We start from the raw sequence: 22,650 nt of genomic DNA on the forward strand, positions 1-22,650 counted from the left end.
CGCGTTTTCCCAGAGATAAAACCTAGCTAGATCGATTTTTCATCCCCGAAAACCCCCATATAGCAAATTTCATCGAAATCGTTAGAGCCGTTCCTGAGATCCCCGAAATATATATAGATAGATAGAATACTCTTTATTGGCAGTATTGGCACACCTCAGTAAAAAGATACAAAAGAAAAGAACAATTGATTAAATGTAGAGGCAGACAATAGGCGGTCTTATCGCTAAAGAGCGATCTCTTCCAGACAACCTTTGGGTAGCGGAAACAGAGAAATAATCGAATACATATAAATATATAAATAAATATACAAGAATTGCTCGTTTAAAGGTATTAGATTAGATAGATAGATAGATATAGGTACAGAACTAGATATACCTACCTCATGTCATTATATGGGACATTATCTATGAAAAGGGACCTTATTGTCGATGGCGCTTACGCCTCTACGCTTACGTATCTATATCGGAGCATCGTAAGCAACGGTGTAAGCGCCATCGACAATAAGGTCCCTTTTCATAGATAACGTCACATATGTGCAAAGTTTCGTTACAATCCAACACGTAGGTAGGTACCTAGTTTTAGTTTTAAAATGAGAACGAAACTCCGTGTGTATCACGCCCAGATCACACCGAGCTTGCTGGGGAGTCTTAAAGGAGTGTACCTACCTACCTCTAACATCCTAGGTTCAGCCAACAGTTTTTGAATAATCGTACAACTTTTTTAGATCACAATACGGTGTTTCTAATACCTAACTTCATCGATTCGAAACCTGAGGGCCTAGATACTGCGAAAACCGAAATTCGTAAATTGCGGGGATCTTTCTCCTTTTAGCTAGGTACTCTAAAGACATTGACATAGATATCTAGGGACTGGCTTTACGGGCAATAATAATGAGGCATGACAGGGGCTAGTACAGCGGTGTGAAATCGCTATAACGCGATTGGTTGATGAGTTCGCATCACGCGCGCGATTGGTTGACGAGTTCGCATTACGCGCGCTATTGGTCGTAACTAGTCGCGTTAGACTGCACGATTGGCTGGAATTCGTGGGTAGCACCGCTGAACTAGTACGATGTTTAATGCCCCATTAGCCCGTCCTTAGATATTATACGTCAATGTCTAAAGATCGGTTTTCCTAGGATAGCGGTGCCGTCATATAGTGGCCGTCTCCATCCATACTAAATACATAATACGGCTAAATATGGATGTCGTAGTATTTGTATGGAGACGGCCGCTATATTCATATTCATATTCATATTAATTTATTTATAATATCATTCATATTACATGTCAATTTACTTATATATTATTATACTATGTCTGTACATAGCGGTGCCGTCATATATACTACCTGTAGTATATATGACGGCACCGCTATTGGAGGAAACCAAAGCTTAATGAAGGCGTAATTAATTAGAGTGACAGAGAAAGATGCCCGCAATTTGCGAACTTCGATTTTCATTGTTATAGCACAGTGGGCCTACAGATACTTGTTAGTTTTAGCGCCATCTACATATTATTGGCCTTAACTCGACAACTATTCATGGCTGACTGGCTGCATAACCAGTATAACCACAGTAGGACACTATCTCAGAATTGCTACCCTAGACTAGATGTCACTATAATCGCAGAGATTTACTGTCGGGTAGATGGCGTTAATTTCAATATTTCAATATTTAACAAATTAACACATATCAGTCAAAAATAAGGGTCAAAGTCAAATGGCGTTCTAACAGTTTTAATCTGCTGTCGAAAGATGGCAGTAAATTTACTGTAGCAACATAAATTACTTTGACAATCCGCCTCTATTTAAAATTCTCTTTGATATAACTAATGTACCTACTCATTTTTTAAATATAGCTGGTCAACCAAATTTTGTCAGTACAAAAAGGCGCGAAATTAAAATTTTCTATGGGACGATATCCCTTCGCGCCTACATTTTTCAAATTTGCCGCCTTTTTCTACTGTCAAGATCTGGTTGACCAAGTATAATCATAAAAATAAGTGTACAAGTGTATCCGAGCCTTAAACTTCTTCATCATTTTCTTTATGGTATGTAGGCCATAGACAAGAAGTTTTAAGTTGATATTGTATTCATTTCGCCATTGCCCCATTGGTTGAATTATTACTTCATCTTGTTTTCCAATATGGCGCCGTCTGTGCTATGAGATGACAACATCGTAGTTTGTGTCGGATTTGTCATAATCAAAATTTGTTTTAGTCGATATTAATTTATCTACCTCATATGTTCAAAGAAAATCGGTAATTCTAACGATAGTTACATAATCGTGCCACGCTTGTTAAGGAATCATCCAGTCGATGCGTCCTTCTGTGAGAAAAGTACTTAGCTGCCGTAAAAATGGCGGGTGTATCTTTACTGATTGTGTTTTCATATCATTCGGAGAAAGTAAAAGAATAGGCTAAAAGTGATTGTAGTCTCGTATTGAGTGTCAGTTATATTACGTATAGTAGGACGGCATGTTTTGTATATTGCTGTTTTGACATTTGAAGAGGTGATTGATTCGGGAGAAACGGTGCAGGTGTCATCGTTTTAATGAAATTATCAGTATGTCGCGCTGGGGCAGAGGCCGAGGCGGCAGTGTGGCCGTGCCGCTTGATAGTGCCCTGTTTAGAGAAAATAGTAATTGCCCGACGGCCGCTCGCTCAGCGGGCACGGTCGGGAAGTGGGGAATCACAAGCTTTACGTCGATTAGAAGCGCTCCTTACGGTAAGGATTCCCACACGTTCGCTTGATTTCGTGTTCTTAATCATTTACAAGACTTCAAAACGGTTATACTCTATACAATAAGTACTTTATGTATTCTGCGTCTTTGCCGCCTTTTGGTCCATTAACAACTTAAAAATGTAATTAAGCCTAAATTGTTCAATTAAACTTACACACAGCCATAGTTTATAGTTCCGATTAGAGATTGTGGATTTGTACTTCCTATGAAGGTTAAATTAAAGTTCTTATTATCATAGAAATTAGGATACAAAGTGGCTAATCCGACAATAAACATAATATTAGTACAATTTTCCATGACTTGTAAATGGCTTTTATTGCTATTAATCATAATTAGATCTAATGATTATATTATTTTTATTTACAGCCTTCACCAGTAATGTTCTTAAAAAGCCAGTCCAAGATCAGAACAGTCCGCTGACAGTGCCTGCGGTGGAAACAGATCAACCCCCACCTAAACCTAAGAAATTTTTCAAATCGCGCAATGCAGAGCCTTTCCCGCCTGTTCCTCAAATTACATATGCACCACCAGTACCTGCAGCTCCATTATCCCCGGAGCACCCTTCGAATAGCAAAGAAAAGAAAGCTACCAAAAGAAGTAGAGTGTACAACAGAGACTCTTCATCGCCAGAATTGCCTCGACGGAACTCTGAAAAGGCTAAAGCTAGAAAAAGTTCTGTGGCTACAAAGGCTGCCAAGAAAGCAGAACCACAGCCTGAAAATGCTCAACCTAGGAGTACACGGTACTTGGTTCGCAATCGTGATAAAGTAATTAACTATGCTGAAGATGGCAGCAACAGTCCCATTCCTGAGTTTTCACGATATGAATCATTAGCTCCAAGACTATCATCACCAAAAACAAGCCCGTTAGTCTCAAGCCCTGTGCCCCCTAAAGTTGAAGTGGCCAGTCCCTCAACTAATAAAGAAGTGGTGAGCCCCTCTACGAGCAAAGATGGTAATGAAGAAAGAAAACCACCTCCTATTGTACTAAGAATATCAAAGGGTACATCGAGGATAGTCAGTACTGATTCTAATGAAGGTTTCACATCACCTGGTTCTGACAGGCATTCATCTATGGACATGCATTCAGATCTTGGTTTAGATCACAAAAAAAGCCCATCAATGGAAACAATATGTTCACCAAAACATGAGGGTCTTAAAATCACTATCAAATGTAGTGGTCTCAGCCAAGAAAGCAAAAAAGAAAAGAAAAAGGATAAAAAAGAACACAAGTCTCATAAGAAACATCACAAAGCCAGTATAGACGAAGATGCCAAAAAAGCTACATCGCCATTGCCTGGTTCAGACACATATGATCTTTACAAGACCCTTGCCTCTCCAGGTCATGACAGTGACAAGGACAGAAATAAAGCTCCAAGTGGGGAAGATGATATTGAGTCTCAACTAGCAAAGCTCGATTCCACTGGGTTGTCACATAAATCTCCCAGGATAGATGTGCTACCAACAGAGCCACCACCAGATCCTAAGCCCCCAGAGGGTGGTAGGGCCCGTCGAGCTAGACAAGTCATTAACTACAATGAGAATGATGATTACTTGGATAAATTGACTTCTGGCCATTCAAGCAAGCAAACCGTTAAAACAGTCAGTGACCTTAAAAAAGAAAGTAGAAGAGGGAGAAAGAAACATGAAGCTGCTGTGCTAGAGGCCGCTGCAGCAGAGAATGAAAGCAAAGCAGAATCTCATGTAGAGAAGAATGATTTGATTGATATATTGTCAGGTTCAAATGTAGATGAGGGGAAAACAGAAGTCAAGCACAAGAAGCAAAAGGCTAAAGCATTACAAAACAAGCACTCAAGCCCTGATTATGGAGCTGACCTGTCCCAGGAGCCCACGCATGAACAAGAAGATAACCAGCATGAGCCTTTAGAAGATGAACAAATGGAAACTGCACCTGAATCTAATATAAATGATGCAGGAAGTCACTCACAACCTCCCACTCAAGCTACGGATTCTGATTATAATAGTTGTCCAACTGAATTCTCAGAGGATGATTCTCAAAAGAATCAACAGGAGGATGTATTTAAATCACCACATGGCATTGATGATGACCATGTTGAAGACAAACCTAGTGTGAAATTAGTTATAACCAAAAAGAAGGGTTCTATATTCAAGAGCAAATCACTTGTTAATGATAATCCATCCCCACTACCAGCAAGGAAAAGACGCCATTTATATAAACATGAATGGGCCAATGATGTAAGTATTAATGCATATCATGATATAAATTTGTCCTTAACTGGACACAATAAGGTCAAATCAGCTGCTGGTATCAGCACAATAAGGTCAAATTTACCTTATTTACCACAAAACAATGGGTTGTTATCATAATAGCAATTCGTACTTTAGTATAAAGTCTGTTTACACATTTATTATTGATAATTGATAGCAAGCGTTTATTATTGATTGATATAATTGTCAAATATTTGTATGTTTTGCAGAAGGGAAATGAAACTCCCCGGCCTGAGCAGCCCGAGAACAGTGAAGTAAGGAACCCAGCCAGCCAGGTGCCCGAAGAGCTCACAAAGGTCACAAGGTATAGGGCACCCGATCCCATTATGGATGACCCAACATCCATTGAAGCTGTCAAGCCCTATACCAGTGTTAGGTGTGCTAAAGAAGCTAAGGAGGTATGTGTACCTTTTTCATTATTTTTCTTTAGTAACATTAAACTGTTTGTAAAATAACTTATGTGAAAATTTTGCAGTAAAGTTCTAAAGTTCTTGAGTATTTGTTAGTTGTTGATAAATATAATTACAGTCTTTATTTTTATTTAAGTATGTAGCTTTGAGTTATGTCATTGCCCAAAGAAAAGGTCTGGGTTATGGTGTAATAATACTGGGTCATTCACCTAGTCGGTCGCAAAACGAAAAGTATGGAGTTGCCAGGCAACCAACATTATTTGCATGTGGGGAACGACCCAGAATGATAGTGCCATTATTTGAAATACTAAGTGATGGAAAAGTGTAAGTGCAGTAAGTACAGTTTGATTAAAGCAGGTTTGTTAATTTATTACTCTTGATATTTTTACAGTATTACACAGTAGTGAGAAATGTGAAGAAGGCACATCAAATACAGGAGATTGGAGAGTACCAAGAATTTAATGATGATGTGGATTACCTTCTAGATGCATTACAGGTTAGTGACTTTGAAATGTTGCTGCCTCCTTTAATTTAACTTAAAGGTTCCTGCAGATACAGAACTTGTATTCGACGCGTCGCGACGTTACATGGCGACATTTGGTAGATTAATCAAATGGGTTCACCTCAGTTGTCTTAATATATCGCATCCGAGCCATAATTTAATTGCCAGTGAAATAAATATGTTTGAGAATAGGGCGTTAGTCGCTAAAAAGAATCGAAAATGAGTCGAAAATCACATTAAATCACATTGCCAGGGTCATCTCTGTCTTTAACCTCTAGCCGCCCAGAGACCTATGAAAAGGTCTCTTGTTCCATTCTAATTTGAACTTTGTGTTGACAAAATAAAATTTCATTTTGCTTGGCATTGGCAAGGTTTGACGTATGGGCGGCTAGAGGATAAGCTTTCTCAAGCTTTTGGGCATCCAAGGGGTTGTTTTTTCATGTGCAAATGTAATATACTTGGTCAACCAGATCTTGACAGTAGAAAAAGGCGGCAAATTTGAAAAATGTAAGCGCAAAGGGATATCGTCTCATAGAAAATTTGGATTTCACGCCTTTTTTTACTGACAAGATTTGGTTGACCAGCTATATGTAAACAACAGGACAACAACCCGATATCGACGCGCTGCCTGTCCGCCATCACGCTCGCCAGCAAGTGCACGGCGCCCGCGTTCCGCATGCACCTGCGCGCGCACGGCACCGTGCAGAAGTTCTTCAGCGCGCTGCACGACGCCACCAACGACCAGGTACGCACTTACATTTAGGTTTATATTTTTGGTCTGGGGTCCGTTTCTCAAAAGCTTGTAACTTGTAATACAAGCGGATGTTACTTTTTGACAGCTTTTGTTAGAAAGGGACTTCCACTTGTATTACAAGTTACAAGCTTTTGAGAAACGGGCCCCTGGTTGCATCAATAGTAATCGTCGGACTGACAAATATATAGAAGACTATGAAACTTTTGATAGGAAAAGTGAACTGCACATGCTCATGGGCGTGAAGTGCCAATGTCAAGTTTAAGTTTTCGATTCAGGAGCATCCACTAGGAGGCAGCTTCCAACGCGTACGGTCCCTATACAAAATTATATTTTTGCGTCATGAACCGCCGATCGTTTGTCACTCTTTTGACCTTAACTTTGTTTAATTTCATCTTACATCTTACCAGTACCTAATATTATAAAGCTACTACCGAGAAGTGATCTCATGCGGAAAGTGATATGCAGCCTGCGACATTACAACCTAAGATTTTTGTCAGTCAACTCGCAACTAGCGATATAAGTAAGGCAGACTTTTTACCGAATATCTTTTAAGCTTTACCACGAATCGATTAAAAAATATGTAAGGAACACATTCTTATAAATAACATGAAGCTCTCGTTAACTCTATAAATATGCTTTCTAAATTACATCTCCAGTTATTATTATTATGGAACGGTAGCTTAAAAGTATCTCAGGTCAATTTGATTATAACTGTAACGTGACCTACATAGGGTTCGATTCTGTTATACGATGCGAGTGCTGCCATCTATCAAATAGGGCCTCACTTAACATGACAGATTCGACTGTGCATTTTGTACTTTCTTTTTGAATTACCTTGACGTTTCAATTTTCTTATTGTGCCATTTACTTTGCCGTATTTGTTCTAGAGTTAGACCAAGATAAGTTTGCAACTATTTTGATAGCATACGCAGTGCAAGTGTTATTTTAAACGTCAAACTATGAAATTATGACGTATAAATAACACTAAAGTCTATTTTTTTATTCGGTAGACTAAAATGACATTTCATAGTATGAGATGACACATGATGTTCATAGTGTTCATGCTATGAAATGTCATTTTAGTCTACCGAATATAAAAAATAGACTTTAGCATTGCATATGCTATCAAAATCGTTGCAGACTTATCTTGGTCTAACTCTATGTAATAAATTGTTTGATTCACCAAAAAAATAGATTAGGTAAAAATCATGTAGGTACATATATTTTTATACCATTATGTTCTTAGACATTAGGTTAGGTACTCGTAATCTACTACTCTTTGAGACGATTTTAATGAGCTATAATACACAGTTACACAGTTACAGTGAAAGAATCGGGAAGATTTAAACAAAGTTACAATCATTGTAAATTTAAAGCTCGATGAACATTTTAATTGTGTTGTTACAAATTGCATCTAACTTTCAGAGCTTGGGCCTGTGTACGGCGACGGTCATGTTTGTGCTGTCCCAAGACCGACTCAACATGGATCTGGACCGGGAGTCTTTGGAGCTCATGTTAAATTTGCTCGAATCTGATGTATCTCACAAGTAAGTTATTTCTAGTTATGTTACAATGCTTCTTATTTCGTTGCATCCACCTGATACTGGAAAGTGTATACGACTTATAAATGACGAAAGGCATTTTCTCTCACTCGACAATAAATCTTCATGACAAGGTATGAAGCACATATGTGACGTCCCACGAGAAAAGGTACCTTATGGCGGTTGGCGCTTACGGTATTATTAACGCCACTCCAATATTATTGCGGCGCTATGCGACGTAAGCGCCAGCCGCCATAAGGTACCTTTTGCCGTGGAACGTCACATATTCTCTACTAAGATGATACAGGTGGAAAATTGTGTTCATGGATATTGGGTTAGCTGTGGTGCATAAAGCTATGATCTCATGTGGTATTGCCCCTTAGTCATAACAAAAAAATGAAAAGAGCTTTATCATTTTATCTTTTTTTTGTTTGAATTTTTTTTAACCAAATTTCAAACTGACTTACTTTATAATTGTCACTCTCTATAAGTGAAGGCTCCCATCAAATTGCACCTATACTCAGGTACAGGGGCCCCGTTTCTCAAAAGCTTGTAACTTGTAATACAAGTGGAAGTCCCTTTTTAACAAAAGCTGTCAAAAAGTGACATCCGCTTGTATTTCAAGTTACAAGCTTTTGAGAAACGGGCCCCAGGTCGCATGAAATGATTGGATAACGGCAGCACACTATCTGTAGTGATGGTAATCCTTGAAAAGGGCCTATCTTTATATATTTTTCGGCTGATATGATGGTGTAGACGACTCCAGTTAACTGTTAGAATGTCGGGGGATCATCCATTCCCAATCATCTATTTTACTTCTACGTTTTTACTCAAACATTTTTATTATAGAAATGCGCTGGATGACTGCGGGCTCACGTCTGCCCAACTGGCAAAGACGCAAGAGCGGGTGCGGGAGCTGTGCGCGGAAATCAAGAGCCAAGGGAAAGCCAAACATTTAGATTTGGATAACATTACCGTAAGTGATCATCCAGTGTTTTTATGATTTCACATTTGAGGTGGGCCTAAGGTGCGTAATAGAAATAAATGTTTTAACATATTCTAATAGGTAACATCAGAACTATAACATACCTAGTTAGACTTTCTTTACACGGTTATTGTTCAAAGCTGTGGATGGAAATATTTTTGGACACCAAATTTGTACTAAAAGCCTTATTAGGCGGATCCACAAAGAACGAGTCGTCACGAAAATGCATGACGATGAAGACCCGGCACAACAAATGCTCTCGCGGTCACGATGACATTGATGACTTAACCTTTTCAACGCCGTGTTACACACAAAAGCTGACACTCTGACACCACGTAACCGAAGTGTCAAAACTGAAGTGGAACTTTATGCATATTTACTTTATGCATATGATTAATCCTTCTTCGGCGTTGGACCTACCCATACGGCGTTGGATGCCTTGTTTGGCGTTAAAAAGGTTAATACGTCTTGGATTATTTCCTGCTCTTTCTATACAGAAATAGCAGGAAATAGTCCATACGGACTCCCCTATTTTTTGACCGAAGCGTAGCGAAGGTCTACGTTTTGACTCGGGCATTTTGCTTTTGTATGTCCGGATGTTCTCCTCTACAGGTCGCAATTCTTAACCGATTTTCGTGAAATTTTGTGACCGAATTCTATGACTAAATTTTTTTTTTTTGTCGATCCGGTTTTTGGAAATTTTTCAAAATGGCGGAGTCGTGATAGCTCCCGCCTAAACAAATAGTCGTATCGGTATTATAAGAGTTTTTTCTTTTTGAGATATGTTTATAGATTAAATGGCCAAAAATTCAGAAAATTTGTATCGCTGGTTTTGGCGGTATTTAGATATTTAGTTTTTACTTGAGAATGAGTAGCTAAATTTCGTCAGCTTTAGTAAGAACTATAATGGCGTATTTTGCAAACGTTCGCTTTTTTTGTTTGCATCGGTAGGTCTCTGGTTCCATCCCCAGTAATTGTATACTGCTACATAGCTTTTTGTATTTTTTTTATACTTAAATTTCGTATAGTTGTTTTTTATTTTATTTTGAAAAAATGAAAAATTTCGTATTTTTTATTTATCAAGCGCGGGTTAAGCGTATTCGTTTAATTTTTGTTTGTAGCTTTATGTAGTTTTTAATTTTTTGTTTATATTACATGTACTATACCTATATTTTAATAAATATTTTTGCCGTACATTTATTCAGTTTTAAGCTCTGCTCGCGAGGTCTACAGCTCACAGAGCCACTAGTATACAATTGATCGCTGTTAAAAACTCGGTCAAATTTGTTGTTATTTGACAATTGCCTGCAGTGTATAAGAGGTTACCTTTGCAGGTGGGTCACTTAGCCATGGAGACGCTACTATCGCTGACTTCGAAGCGCGCCGGCGAGTGGTTCAAGGAGGAGTTGCGCGTGCTCGGCGGCGTGGACCACATCGTGCGCACCATCGAGGACTGCGCGGCGCGGCTGGAGGCGCCCGCCGCCAGCTGGGGCCCGGCCGACGTGGACGTGCTGAGGAAGGCCGACCGCTGTCTGCGCGTGCTGGAGAACGTGAGTATATTATACAGGGTGGCGCATTCAGATCGGTCAGTATGGGAAAATCTGAAACTATAAGACATACGACGATCTCTTCTTAGGAACCATGTCATCGATTTTAGTAACAAGAAAAACTGCATTCATACATTTAAAAAAAATGTGTACTCAGCTCGGGAATCGAACCCGGACGTTTTGAAAAAAAAAATTCTAAAATTATTCCTATTTAGATATCAATTGTGTAGGTCTTAAGCAATAAATGTTACTATGAAACATGATGTCTGAAATGAATAAAATGCATTGTTTTCATATCCTTTAATTTATTTTAGTATGTTTTCGAAATGGCCACCATTTTTTTCAATACATTTTACATAAAAAAAAATTAAATGTATGAGTGCAGTTTTTCTTGTTACTAAAATCGATGACATGGTTCCTAAGAAGAGATCGTCGTATGTCTTATAGTTTCAGATTTTCCCATACTGACCGATCTAAATGCGCCACCCTGTGTATATATATATATTTCTTTTATATATATTTTTTTAAGTCTAATCTGCAATCGGCTGTTCTAGCCATAATCAGATGGTTTTTTTTTTTAATTATTATTTAGGGTGGTGTTCCACTGAGCACCATCACCAGTTTGCGTGGGGGCTTATTGTCTCTGATCTAGCCCTAGAATGTGCCATCTTTTCAGCCTCGGTATGTAGTCTTGTTCGTGTAACAGGTTTCTGGCTAGTTCGTTACAGTGGTTTTGAAGTCTTTCCTTGTACTTTTTGCAGTATTTGTTTACCTCTTGTTTTATAGTTGGCATTTCTGTGTATTCATGTATTTCACTATTTCACTATTATATATATGGGCTGGATGTAATGTTAGTACAAACATCGACATCGCACAAATAACGCATGGAAACCACGGATTGCGGACGTTGACTAAGTTTTTTTTAACCCCTTGAGCGACCTAGTATCGCATGTGTGATACTAACGCACGGTCAACTCACCTACTTTTGATATTTCTATCCGATTTATTAAATAGAAATTGTGTTTAAAAATAACTGCTATTTATGTTTTTCTAATAACTATCTAATAATTTACTTTAATAATTTACTTGGAGGATGAAATATCATCAGAAGAGGAAAATAGTCATAGTGCGGAAGATCATTTATTCAAATCTCGTGGTACAGAAAGTGCATTTGAGATTTTGGTACAAATGGCTTCACCGCTATCAAGTAAAACGTTAACGAAACTATCGACACCGTCAAGACGGCCGTCATGCAAATGGCGGCACCGCTTTTAGACGTTACGGTGTCAATCACCGCCCTCTAGGAAACCGCGCCGTTTGGTTTACATAGACACCGTTCTAGTGACGTCATTCACCGCTGTATTACGGCCGCTATATGACGGCACCGCAGAGGAAACCAAATCTTAACGGCTTCGCTCTCATTTACCAAACTATTTTGGTTGATTCTGTCAAGTTGCACACGAAAATTTGATTAATTTATATTGCTTATGCTTTGTAGGTACCTACATATAAAAATGGTTTTGGCTAAAATTCTAGAACTAACACAAGGAAAAAGTTAAAAACCAAATAATGGAATGATGTTTCAAAAATCACCTCGAGCAGTTATTGATTAGGCTATGCAAATAAATAAAAGCGCGAAGAATGTACAAGTATTCCCAGCATTCATCTTTGCGCATGGAGCGGGCACAAGAAATATCTTATAAGCACAACTTTGTCTAGATGCTGCATATCCACTCTGATAGGACTCGGCAGGAGCGCGTCCCAAACGCCCACGCCGTCCACGAGATACTCTCCATGTTCACGATGCCACAAAGCGTCGACCATTCCGGTTATTCCGCGAATACCGAGATAATATTGCTTTGTGTTCCTCAGGTGACGCAGCAGAACGAGGACAACCAGCTGTACCTGGTGGGCGAGTCACTAGGCGCAGCGCGCACGTTCTGCGCACTGTTCCGGCGCTGCGCGGGCGAGGCGCGCGCCGCGGCCGGCCGGCTGCAGCTCGCGCTGCTCGACGCCGCGCTGCCCGCCGTCAAAGTGCTCGTCAACCTGTCGCACTCCTTCTCCCCCAGCAACGGTCAGTACTGTTAGAGCGAGACGACCGGCTGTTCCGGCGCTGCGCGGGCGAGGCGCGCGCCGCGGCCGGCCGGCTGCAGCTCGCGCTGCTCGACGCCGCGCTGCCCGCCGTCAAAGTGCTCGTCAACCTGTCGCACTCCTTCTCCCCCAGCAACGGTCAGTACTGTTAGAGCGAGACGACCGGCTGTTCCGGCGCTGCGCGGGCGAGGCGCGCGCCGCGGCCGGCCGGCTGCAGCTCGCGCTGCTCGACGCTGCGCTGCCCGCCGTCAAAGTGCTCGTCAACCTGTCGCACTCCTTCTCCCCCAGCAACGGTCAGTACTGTTAGAGCGAGACGACCGGCTGTTCCGGCGCTGTCACCTGCAGCTCGCGCTGGCGACTGTATCCAGTAAAGATCGGTTTTCCTAGGATAGCGGTGCCGTCATATAGCGGCCGTCTCCATACTAAATAATACGGCTAAATATGGATGTCGTAGTATTTGTATGGAGACGGCCGCTATATGACGGCACCGCTATCTTAGGAAACCAGAGCATAATTCAGGCTAGCGGTGCCTTTTAGTAGGTATTATTTGACTTGAAAGTCTGCTGAGCTTCACTTGCCTAATATTTGTTTCGCGGACAACGATGGCAAAACATTGGCATATTACCTAGTGCTTAAACCTACAGGGTGTCGCGTTTAGTATGGACCTTCGCTGGAGCCAAGCTTCTCTCGAGTTAAAGAGCTATTTGTTAAACTCCTATGTATGTTCAATACACCTATCGGTGGTGCAAATGCGCGCTATCTTCTAAACCACCTTCACAATAGAACATAGACTTCAATAAAGTTAAATATTCATATTTTTTATTTTGTAGTGTCTCCCGGCGCGCTCGTTATAGGCGAGCAGTCGGGCGTCATGGAGATGTGCCTCATCGTCCTCAACAACCAAGAAAACTTCATACCAGATAGCAAAAACTTCGAGTTCAGTGTTTGTGTGAGTATCAACGAATGACGCTTTTATCTTTCAGGCGTACTAGAAAACATTTTCAGCTCAATCGTTCTATTCAAGCCAACGTTCACTATTATATGTACTGCAATCTTCCGCTTGTAAATAGGTTAGATTCCAACAGGCAAATGTAATTGTTTTTCAGCAATCGGGTAATCAAATTGACAGAAAAAAGATTAAACTTAGTTCTGCACTCTCTGGCTACGATTTCTACTTCCCCCTTATTAATAAAACTTAACCATTTCCAAACCTCTGTTGAATTTTGTTGAATCAGAAATGTTAGAATGACAAACGTTTATGATTTCTAACGCTATTACTCGTTAGAGAGATGGATTGGTCATATCAATCATGTTGTGATACTTCTGATATTATTCATCTTTCTTATTAACTTTTCATTTATACCAAATCGTTATGACGTTTCACAAAGAGTTTTAAGAGTGACTAATGAATATCTTTGAGTCTACTCTATTGACCATAAAATTTAAAATAAATGCCTTTCTACGGACGCCTTGTAAAATGGTATAGGTGCCTGACAAAAACAAAGTTCGCGCTTTTAACTTCTAACATGAGTGATCCCGATCCCTCTAGTGCATGAGAGGAGGCCCGTGCCCAGTAGTGGGACGTATATAGGCTAAATTATTTTATTATATGTTAACCAGGTGTTGCTGCTGCTCATAAACCTGGTCCAGAATAACGAGGAGAACGCGAACCGGTTACTCAACGTGCGCATCCGCGTCGACACCGACGAGGACGTCATCTCGCGCACCGTCTCCGCGCTGGACCTGATCGTGGACCTCTTCTACAAGCGGGTTGACCTGGCCAGGTAATATATAGACATACATACACATACACCTGGTCCAGAACAACGAGGGAACCGGTTACTCAACGTGCCATCCGCGTCGATAGTGGTGAGGATATCATCTCGCGCACCGTCTCCGCGCTGGACCTGATCGTGGACCTCTTCTACAAGCGGGTCGACCTGGCCAGGTAATATATAGACATACATACACATACACCTGGTCCAGAACAACGAGGATGGCACCGGTTACTCAACGTGCCATCCGCGTCGATAGTGGTGAGGATATCATCTCGCGCACCGTCTCCGCGCTGGACCTGATCGTGGACCTCTTCTACAAGCGGGTCGACCTGGCCAGGTAATATATAGACATACATACACATACACCTGGTCCAGAACAACGAGGATGGCACCGGTTACTCAACGTGCCATCCGCGTCGATAGTGGTGAGGACATCATCTCGCGCACCGTCTCCGCGCTGGACCTGATCGTGGACCTCTTCTACAAGCGGGTCGACCTGGCCAGGTAATATATAGACATACATACACATACACCTGGTCCAGAACAACGAGGATGGCACCGGTTACTCAACGTGCCATCCGCGTCGATAGTGGTGAGGACATCATCTCGCGCACCGTCTCCGCGCTGGACCTGATCGTGGACCTCTTCTACAAGCGGGTCGACCTGGCCAGGTAATATATAGACATACATACACATACACCTGGTCCAGAACAACGAGGGAACCGGTTACTCAACGTGCCATCCGCGTCGATAGTGGTGAGGATATCATCTCGCGCACCGTCTCCGCGCTGGACCTGATCGTGGACCTCTTCTACAAGCGGGTCGACCTGTCCAGGTAATATATAGACATACATACACATACACCTGGTCCAGAACAACGAGGATGGCACCGGTTACTCAACGTGCCATCCGCGTCGATAGTGGTGAGGATATCATCTCGCGCACCGTCTCCGCGCTGGACCTGATCGTGGACCTCTTCTACAAGCGGGTCGACCTGGCCAGGTAATATATAGACATACATACACATACACCTGGTCCAGAACAACGAGGATGGCACCGGTTACTCAACGTGCCATCCGCGTCGATAGTGGTGAGGATATCATCTCGCGCACCGTCTCCGCGCTGGACCTGATCGTGGACCTCTTCTACAAGCGGGTCGACCTGGCCAGGTAATATATAGACATACATACACATACACCTGGTCCAGAACAACGAGGATGGCACCGGTTACTCAACGTGCCATCCGCGTCGATAGTGGTGAGGATATCATCTCGCGCACCGTCTCCGCGCTGGGCCTGATCGTGGACCTCTTCTACAAGCGGGTCGACCTGGCCAGGTAATATATAGACATACATACACATACACCTGGTCCAGAACAACGAGGATGGCACCGGTTACTCAACGTGCCATCCGCGTCGATAGTGGTGAGGATATCATCTCGCGCACCGTCTACGCGCTGGACCTGACCGTGGACCTCTTCTACAATCTTAACATGACGCTCCATGCAGACTATTGCTACTTGTTTGTATCTAATAGGTTGATAATGCACGTACTCATATACATCAAACTAGTTTCTATATTGCTGGATTCGTCAATCTATGCGTCCAAAGTTAAAACGGCCGTTTTTGTTTTGAGTTCATAGATTGACGAATCCAGCAACATAGAAACTAGTTTGATGTATTCAAAAGATACTTTAATACAAGATACAGTACGTAGCGTAAATTCAAATAATCACGATTATTTAGCAGTGGCGCAAGTGTGCACGTTGATGGGCTCTTAAGGGTGTGGCAATAAGAAACATCAGCCATTGCATAACTGAAATATTTATTTTTATTTTAGGAGAGCCGAAGAAAATACAGATGCTTTGCTAGATGGCGAAAAGGAATCTGATGGTGAGACTGACAAGAAAAAACAACCAGATGACATCGACGAAACTGTTGCGAAACGTAAGTATTCTGCTCACAAGGAGTATGTGACAGTGTCCAGGCCGACACTGTTTAATTGGAATTAATGTTTATGTGGTGACCTAATCCTCTATGGCTGCTGATGATTTACCCCCTTATTCATAAAATTTTACGAGCCTGAATTAGTAAAACTATGTTTTTATCACTTATGAATAACGCCATTAGTAAATAATTGTAAATGTAGTGTAGTTTTTTCAAGTTAATTGTGCTAATGCAGATGTTTGCGAGTCATGCGTGCCTAATTCCAAAATCCTCGAACCTACCGATCGCACTAGTAGCTCTCGGCCCCTGACTTGCACCGTACACGGTATAGTTTGTAGCTTTCTAGTAGAGCCCGAAGGCTTATCCTATTGTCTATTGTTCAGTAAAACCGCACTTGCTACTTACCTGCAAAAAAGGGTCTTATTTATTCTAATTGGCACCTGAGCGCAGGCTAGTCCAACGCTCAAAAAACCAGTGTAGGTGCGCACTCCGATAACGCGCCTTTGTTACGCATCTCAATGACACATTTTAGACTGGTTCTGTAGCGTTCGACTCGCCGGCACTCAGTAACCGAAGTACTGACCACACACATCGGTACAAAATATTTATCCATTAGTTCATTTTGAATCTTATTGCAATTTCCATAGGAGGGATACATAGCAGAATGTGCAAGTCGCAAAATGAGCACTAGTGCAAATCGTAGAAGGTGCAGGTAGTAAAACGTGCAGATCGTAAAACGAGCAGGTCGCGAAATGTGCAAATCGTACAAAGTGCAGGTCGCGAAATGTGCAAATCGTAAAAAGTGCAGGCCGCATAATGTGCAAATCATAAAAAGCGCAGGTCGCCAAATGTGCAAATCGTAAAAAGTGCAGGTCGCGAAAGGTGCATATCGTAATGTCGTTTGCTTTGTGTGTAGCTTTGTGTGTCGTCCCTAGTTTAACTGCATGGTACAAAGTCCAACGGGCATATTTCAAAGCACTGCCTCATAAAAATATTTGCTCATAAAACAAGGTCACGATAAGGTATCAAAATAATAAAAAAGATAGCAGCTTTGTTTCAAAATTATTTAACATTCGGTAATCAACAGAAGCCTTATTGGCAACGATTACGCTTTTTGGACCTGTAGAATCTGAGCTCTATTTCAAAATCTACACATTTTGCGACCTGCTCATTATGCGATCTGCTTGCACATTTTGCGATCTGCTCATTATGAGATCTGCACATTTTGCGATCTGCTCATTATGAGATCTGCACATTTTGCGATCTGCTCATTATGGGATCTGTACATTTTGCGATCGTCTCATTATGAGATTTGCACATTTTGCGATTTGCTCATTTTACGTAGCCTGCACATTTTGCGACTTGGACATTCTGCTATGTATCTCTCCTAAGTTTCGGGGTGCATTAAGCGCTCACTAGCCTATGTAAAGATGTGACCTGTGTTTGACCTTGCCGCAGTGCTGGCGCGTGCGGGCACCCACATGGAGCACACGATGGTGGGCGCGTACACGGCGCTGCTGCTGGGGCACACGGCCGTGCTGAGCGCCGCGCACGCCGCCGCCGTGCGCCAGCGCGTGCCCAGCTACGCCGCGCTGCTGCCCACGCTCAAGAAGTACTACAACTTCCTGTCGCTGACCGCCAGTGTGAGTACCGCTCCTACTTTATTTACTAGTGGCTCTGTGAGCTGTAGACCTCGCGAGCAGAGCTTAAAACTGAATAAATGTATGGCAAAAATATTTATTAAAATATAGGTATAGTACATGTAATATAAACAAAAAATTAAAAACTACATAAAGCTACAAACAAAAATTAAACGCTTAACACGCGCTTGATAAATAAAAAATACGAAATTTTTCATTAAAATAAAAAATAATAAAAAAAAACAACTATACGAAATTTAAGTATAAAAAAAATACAAAAAGTTATGTAGCAGTATACAATTACTGGGGATGGAACCAGGGACCTGCCGATGCAAACAAAAAAAGCGAACGTTTGCAGAATACACCATTATAGTTCTTACTAAAGCTGACGAAATTTAGCTACTCATTCTCAAGTAAAAACTAAATATCTAAATACCGCCAAAACCAGCGATACAAATTTTCTGAATTTTTGGCCATTTAATCTATAAACATATCTCAAAAAGAAAAAACTTTTATGATACCGATACGACTATTTGTTCAGGCGGGAGCTATCACGACTCCGCCATTTTGAAAAATTTCCAAAAACCGGATCGACAAAAAAAAATTATTTACTCATAGAATTCGGTCACAAAATTTCACGAAAATCGGTTAAGAATTGCGACCTGTAGAGGAGAACATCCGGACATACAAAAGCAAAATGCCCGAGTCAAAACGTAGACCTTCGCTACGCTTCGGTCAATGATAGGCGAATGAGGGACGAATCGACTGATGGGAATCGATTACCGGGTCTGCGACACCAGCTACAGATTCGTTGCCGGCCTTTAGGGCCACCCCACATCTAGCGTCTTTCGAGCGTCGGCGTCGGTCAGCGCTATGGAAAATGACGTCGCTGCGCAGTTGCGTCGACGTTGCGTCGAGCAGGGCCATAGAGTTGTAGACACCGACGCTCGAAAGACGCTAGATGTGGGGTGGCCCTTAAGATGGATCGATCAAAATATACTTGGTCAACCAGATCTTGACAGTAGAAAAAAACGGCAAATTTGAAAAATGTATGCACGAAGGGATATCGTTTCATATAAAATTTGAATTTCGAGCCTTTTTAGGGTTCCGTACCCAAAGGGTAAAAACGGGACCCTATTACTAAGACTCCGCTGTCCGTCCGTCCGTCTGTCACCAGGCTGTATCTCACGAACCGTGGTAGCTAGACAGTTGAAATTTTCACAGATGATGTATTTCTGTTGCCACTATAACAACAAACACTAAAAACAGAATAAAATAAAGATTTAAGTGGGGCTCCCATAAAACAAACGTGATTTTTGACCGAAGTTAAGCAACGTCGGGCGGGGTCAGTACTTGGATGGGTGACCGTTGTTTTGCTTGTTTTGCTCTATTTTTTGTTGATGGTGCGGAACCCTCCGTGCGCGAGTCCGACTCGCACTTGGCCGGTTTTTTTACTGACAAGATTTGGTTGACTATATCTAAACATTACATATGTTTCCAGGGCGAGGCGATGATAGTGGCGCACGTGAAAGCGACGCACCTGATCATCAAGTTCATGGAGCGGAGCGACGCGGAGGCGCCGGGCGCGGCGTACCCCGCGCACTACTACGGCTCCTCGCCGTCCGACGTGCCGCAGGACATGTCGCTCAGCGGCCTCAACTACTGCCGGCCACAGCCCGACCGCATGTCCTCGTGAACGTGCCCCGACGCTTGACGGGCTGTTCGACTTCCGGTGACGATGCCGTCGCGAGGGTCGACGCTTCCGTTTTGTCGGTCGCGATGAACGATGTTAAATCGTGATTGTGCACGCCCGGGAACGTTGGTATAGTTTGTAGCTTTCTAATAGACCCCGAAGGCTAATCCTATTGTCTATTGTTAAGAAAAACCGCACGTGCCACAACCACCTGCATAAAAAATCGGTACTTCGGTTACTGAGTGCCGGCGAGTCGAACGCTACAGAACCAGTCTAAAATGTGTCATCGAGATGCGTAACAAAGGCGCGTTATCGGAGAGCGCACCTACACTGGTTTTTTGAGCGTTGGACTAGCCCGCGCTCAGGTGCCAAATAGAATAATTAGGACCCTTTTTTGCAGGTAAGTAGCACGTGCGGTTTTACTGAACAATAGACAATAGGATAAGCCTTCGGGGTCTACTAGAAAGCCACAAACTATACGTGCGGCGCACGGTTGTAGTGTGAAACATTGTAAAGAAAGTTGAGTTTTATTAGTTTACATGACGGTTGTAGGGTGGAAATAGAATTAGTATGCTCCTTTAAACGGTTCCGCACCATATTTTAATTCGACGTGTAAATCGGTCGCGTCGAATGGATTTAAAAGCACTTTGACGAATTTTAAGGATCTCGGCTAGTTAAATTTCCACCATATTAGATTTTATTATAGTAGGCTAGCTAAAATGTAAACCGCGTTGTCCCCCCGACGTCCGTGTCGCCTGCGAAATATGATGTTCCGGTCGTCGGTTCCGATTTGAATGTTTCCTACTTATTGACGATGTTAGCTCGTGCGATCGTCACAACGCCTGTATATTGTAAAGTTTACAATGTAAACCACTAGTACTAGAGTATGCCATTTGTAATGTAACGATAGGTGGATTGCACACGGCTATTATACCTCAAATTTTTGTATCGATATCTTTCCCTTCTCTGAAACGTCGTGTAAATATTCGCAGACCATTAAGGTATAGTTAGTTTACGTCTATCAGACCTGCTAGCATGAGCTGCGTTTCGCGCGCGACTCCATACATCTTGCGCGACTTCAAGTATGGGCGCGCGCGCAAGAAAGCAACTCATGCTAGACGGTCAGGTATGGGTTATGGAGTCTTAATTAAATTGAGATATTCCGAGTTTAAGCCACCGAACTGGCAATATAAAAGTGCAAAAATAGTACAGTAAGTGTATATTGATATCGTAATCCTCTCTGTGAATATCGTGTCCGCACTTTTTGTATAATACTCCAAGAGAGTTACAAATTTATAAATTGTTCTACCGAGGCACAATCCTTATTGTAAATAGTTTCGACTGGTACCAATGAGCGTAGGCGCGATTATTAGAAATGAAACTATGAGAGAGCTCACCCGCCTGGGCCGAGTCGTGAGTCGTGCTGGAGCTTGCCGGAGCCGGACCGGAGTGGCCGGTGCCGGAGCCGGACCGGAGTGGCCGGTGCCGGAGCCGGACCGGAGTGGCCGGTGCCGGAGCCGGACCGGAGTGGCCGGTGCCGGAGCCGGACCGGAGTGGCCGGTGCCGGAGCCGGACCGGAGTGGCCGGTGCCGGAGCCGGACCGGAGTGGCCGGTGCCGGAGCCGGACCGGAGTGGCCGGTGCCGGAGCCGGACCGGAGTGGCCGGTGCTGGAGCCGGACCGGAGGGTCCGGTGCCGGACTCGACGACGAGCGGCTGCGTCCGGCGCGGCGAGGATCAAACTATGTACAAACACTTGTCGTTATTGCCCCCGAATGAGAGAACTACTATTTGCTTAGAGATATTTACGAGTAGGACGAACTATGTTGGACTTTATTGACTAGCGGGTAGGCTAAGACGGTGAACGCATGATATTAACCTTTCTCCATTTTGTTTTTAGATACTTCTTTTTACGAATGACTGATTGTACATTAGAGCGGAAATTGAGTTTTCCAAAATTTGATGTTTAGATTAATATTTTTATAAAATATCGAATTGCTAAGGCGCACCGATTACTTAATTTTCTCATCTTTATGTATGCTACGGGAGCACATTTTATGGGATAAATCGTAAATCTTGAATTTGAAGTAACGAAATCTAATAAAAAATGTAAGTTTATACTTTTTAAAACATGTGATCGGCCTTATTTTCTTGAGATTTTCCAAAATTCATTAACAGATGGGGTATGAAATTAATTTTGTTATGTATACATTTAGAGATTGGGCTGATGCCAATGTACATTTGTCGAGTTCCTACCTGATCTCGGGCTGTGACCAGACCGATTGCGCCCCGTATGCACCAGTCGGGCGACAATGTACACCCAGCTGCAAAATTATATGGTCACTTTATGATGAACGTCACGTATCCATGCAATTTTTCAGCTTGCTGTACGCCCATGTGTAGTCCTGCGTCGGTGCCTTAAGCTTTGGATTCCTCCGAAAACGGTGCCGTCATATTACGGCCGCTATATAGCGTTGACTGACGTCACTAGAACGTTGTCTATGTAAACAAGATGGCGCGGTTTCCTAGACGGCGTTACGTTACGTTGATTGTCAACGTAACGTAAGATGACGGCCGTCATGACCTTGTCGATAGTTTCGTGAACGTTTTATTAGATAGCGGTGACGCCATTTTGAATAAATGACACGAGATTTGAATAAATGATTCCGTACTACGATTATTTTCCTCTTCTGATGATATTTCATCCTCCAAGTAAATTATAGATGATCAAGCAAATCTTGTCAGTAGGAAAAGGCGCGAAATTCAAATTTTA

The 22,650-nt window shown here is 42.4% G+C and overlaps 1 protein-coding gene across 1 annotated transcript; it reads left to right on the forward strand.

The window, feature by feature from the left end:
- Positions 1-2,117: 2,117 nt before the first annotated feature.
- Positions 2,118-19,894, forward strand: LOC134662065 (protein wings apart-like). Its single transcript, XM_063518340.1, has 14 exons — positions 2,118-2,728; positions 3,111-4,960; positions 5,203-5,391; positions 5,795-5,899; positions 6,507-6,650; positions 8,085-8,206; positions 9,050-9,176; positions 10,520-10,735; positions 12,605-12,806; positions 13,654-13,772; positions 14,444-14,607; positions 16,441-16,547; positions 18,006-18,190; positions 19,689-19,894. Exons 1-14 carry the CDS (start codon positions 2,569-2,571, stop codon positions 19,881-19,883), a joined length of 3,885 nt encoding a protein of 1,294 aa, XP_063374410.1. The 5' UTR covers positions 2,118-2,568; the 3' UTR covers positions 19,884-19,894.
- The last annotated feature ends 2,756 nt before the right edge of the window (positions 19,895-22,650 follow it).

This window comes from Cydia amplana, chromosome 2 (assembly GCF_948474715.1).
Source record: "Cydia amplana chromosome 2, ilCydAmpl1.1, whole genome shotgun sequence".
Classification (NCBI taxonomy): Eukaryota; Metazoa; Arthropoda; class Insecta; order Lepidoptera; family Tortricidae; genus Cydia; species Cydia amplana.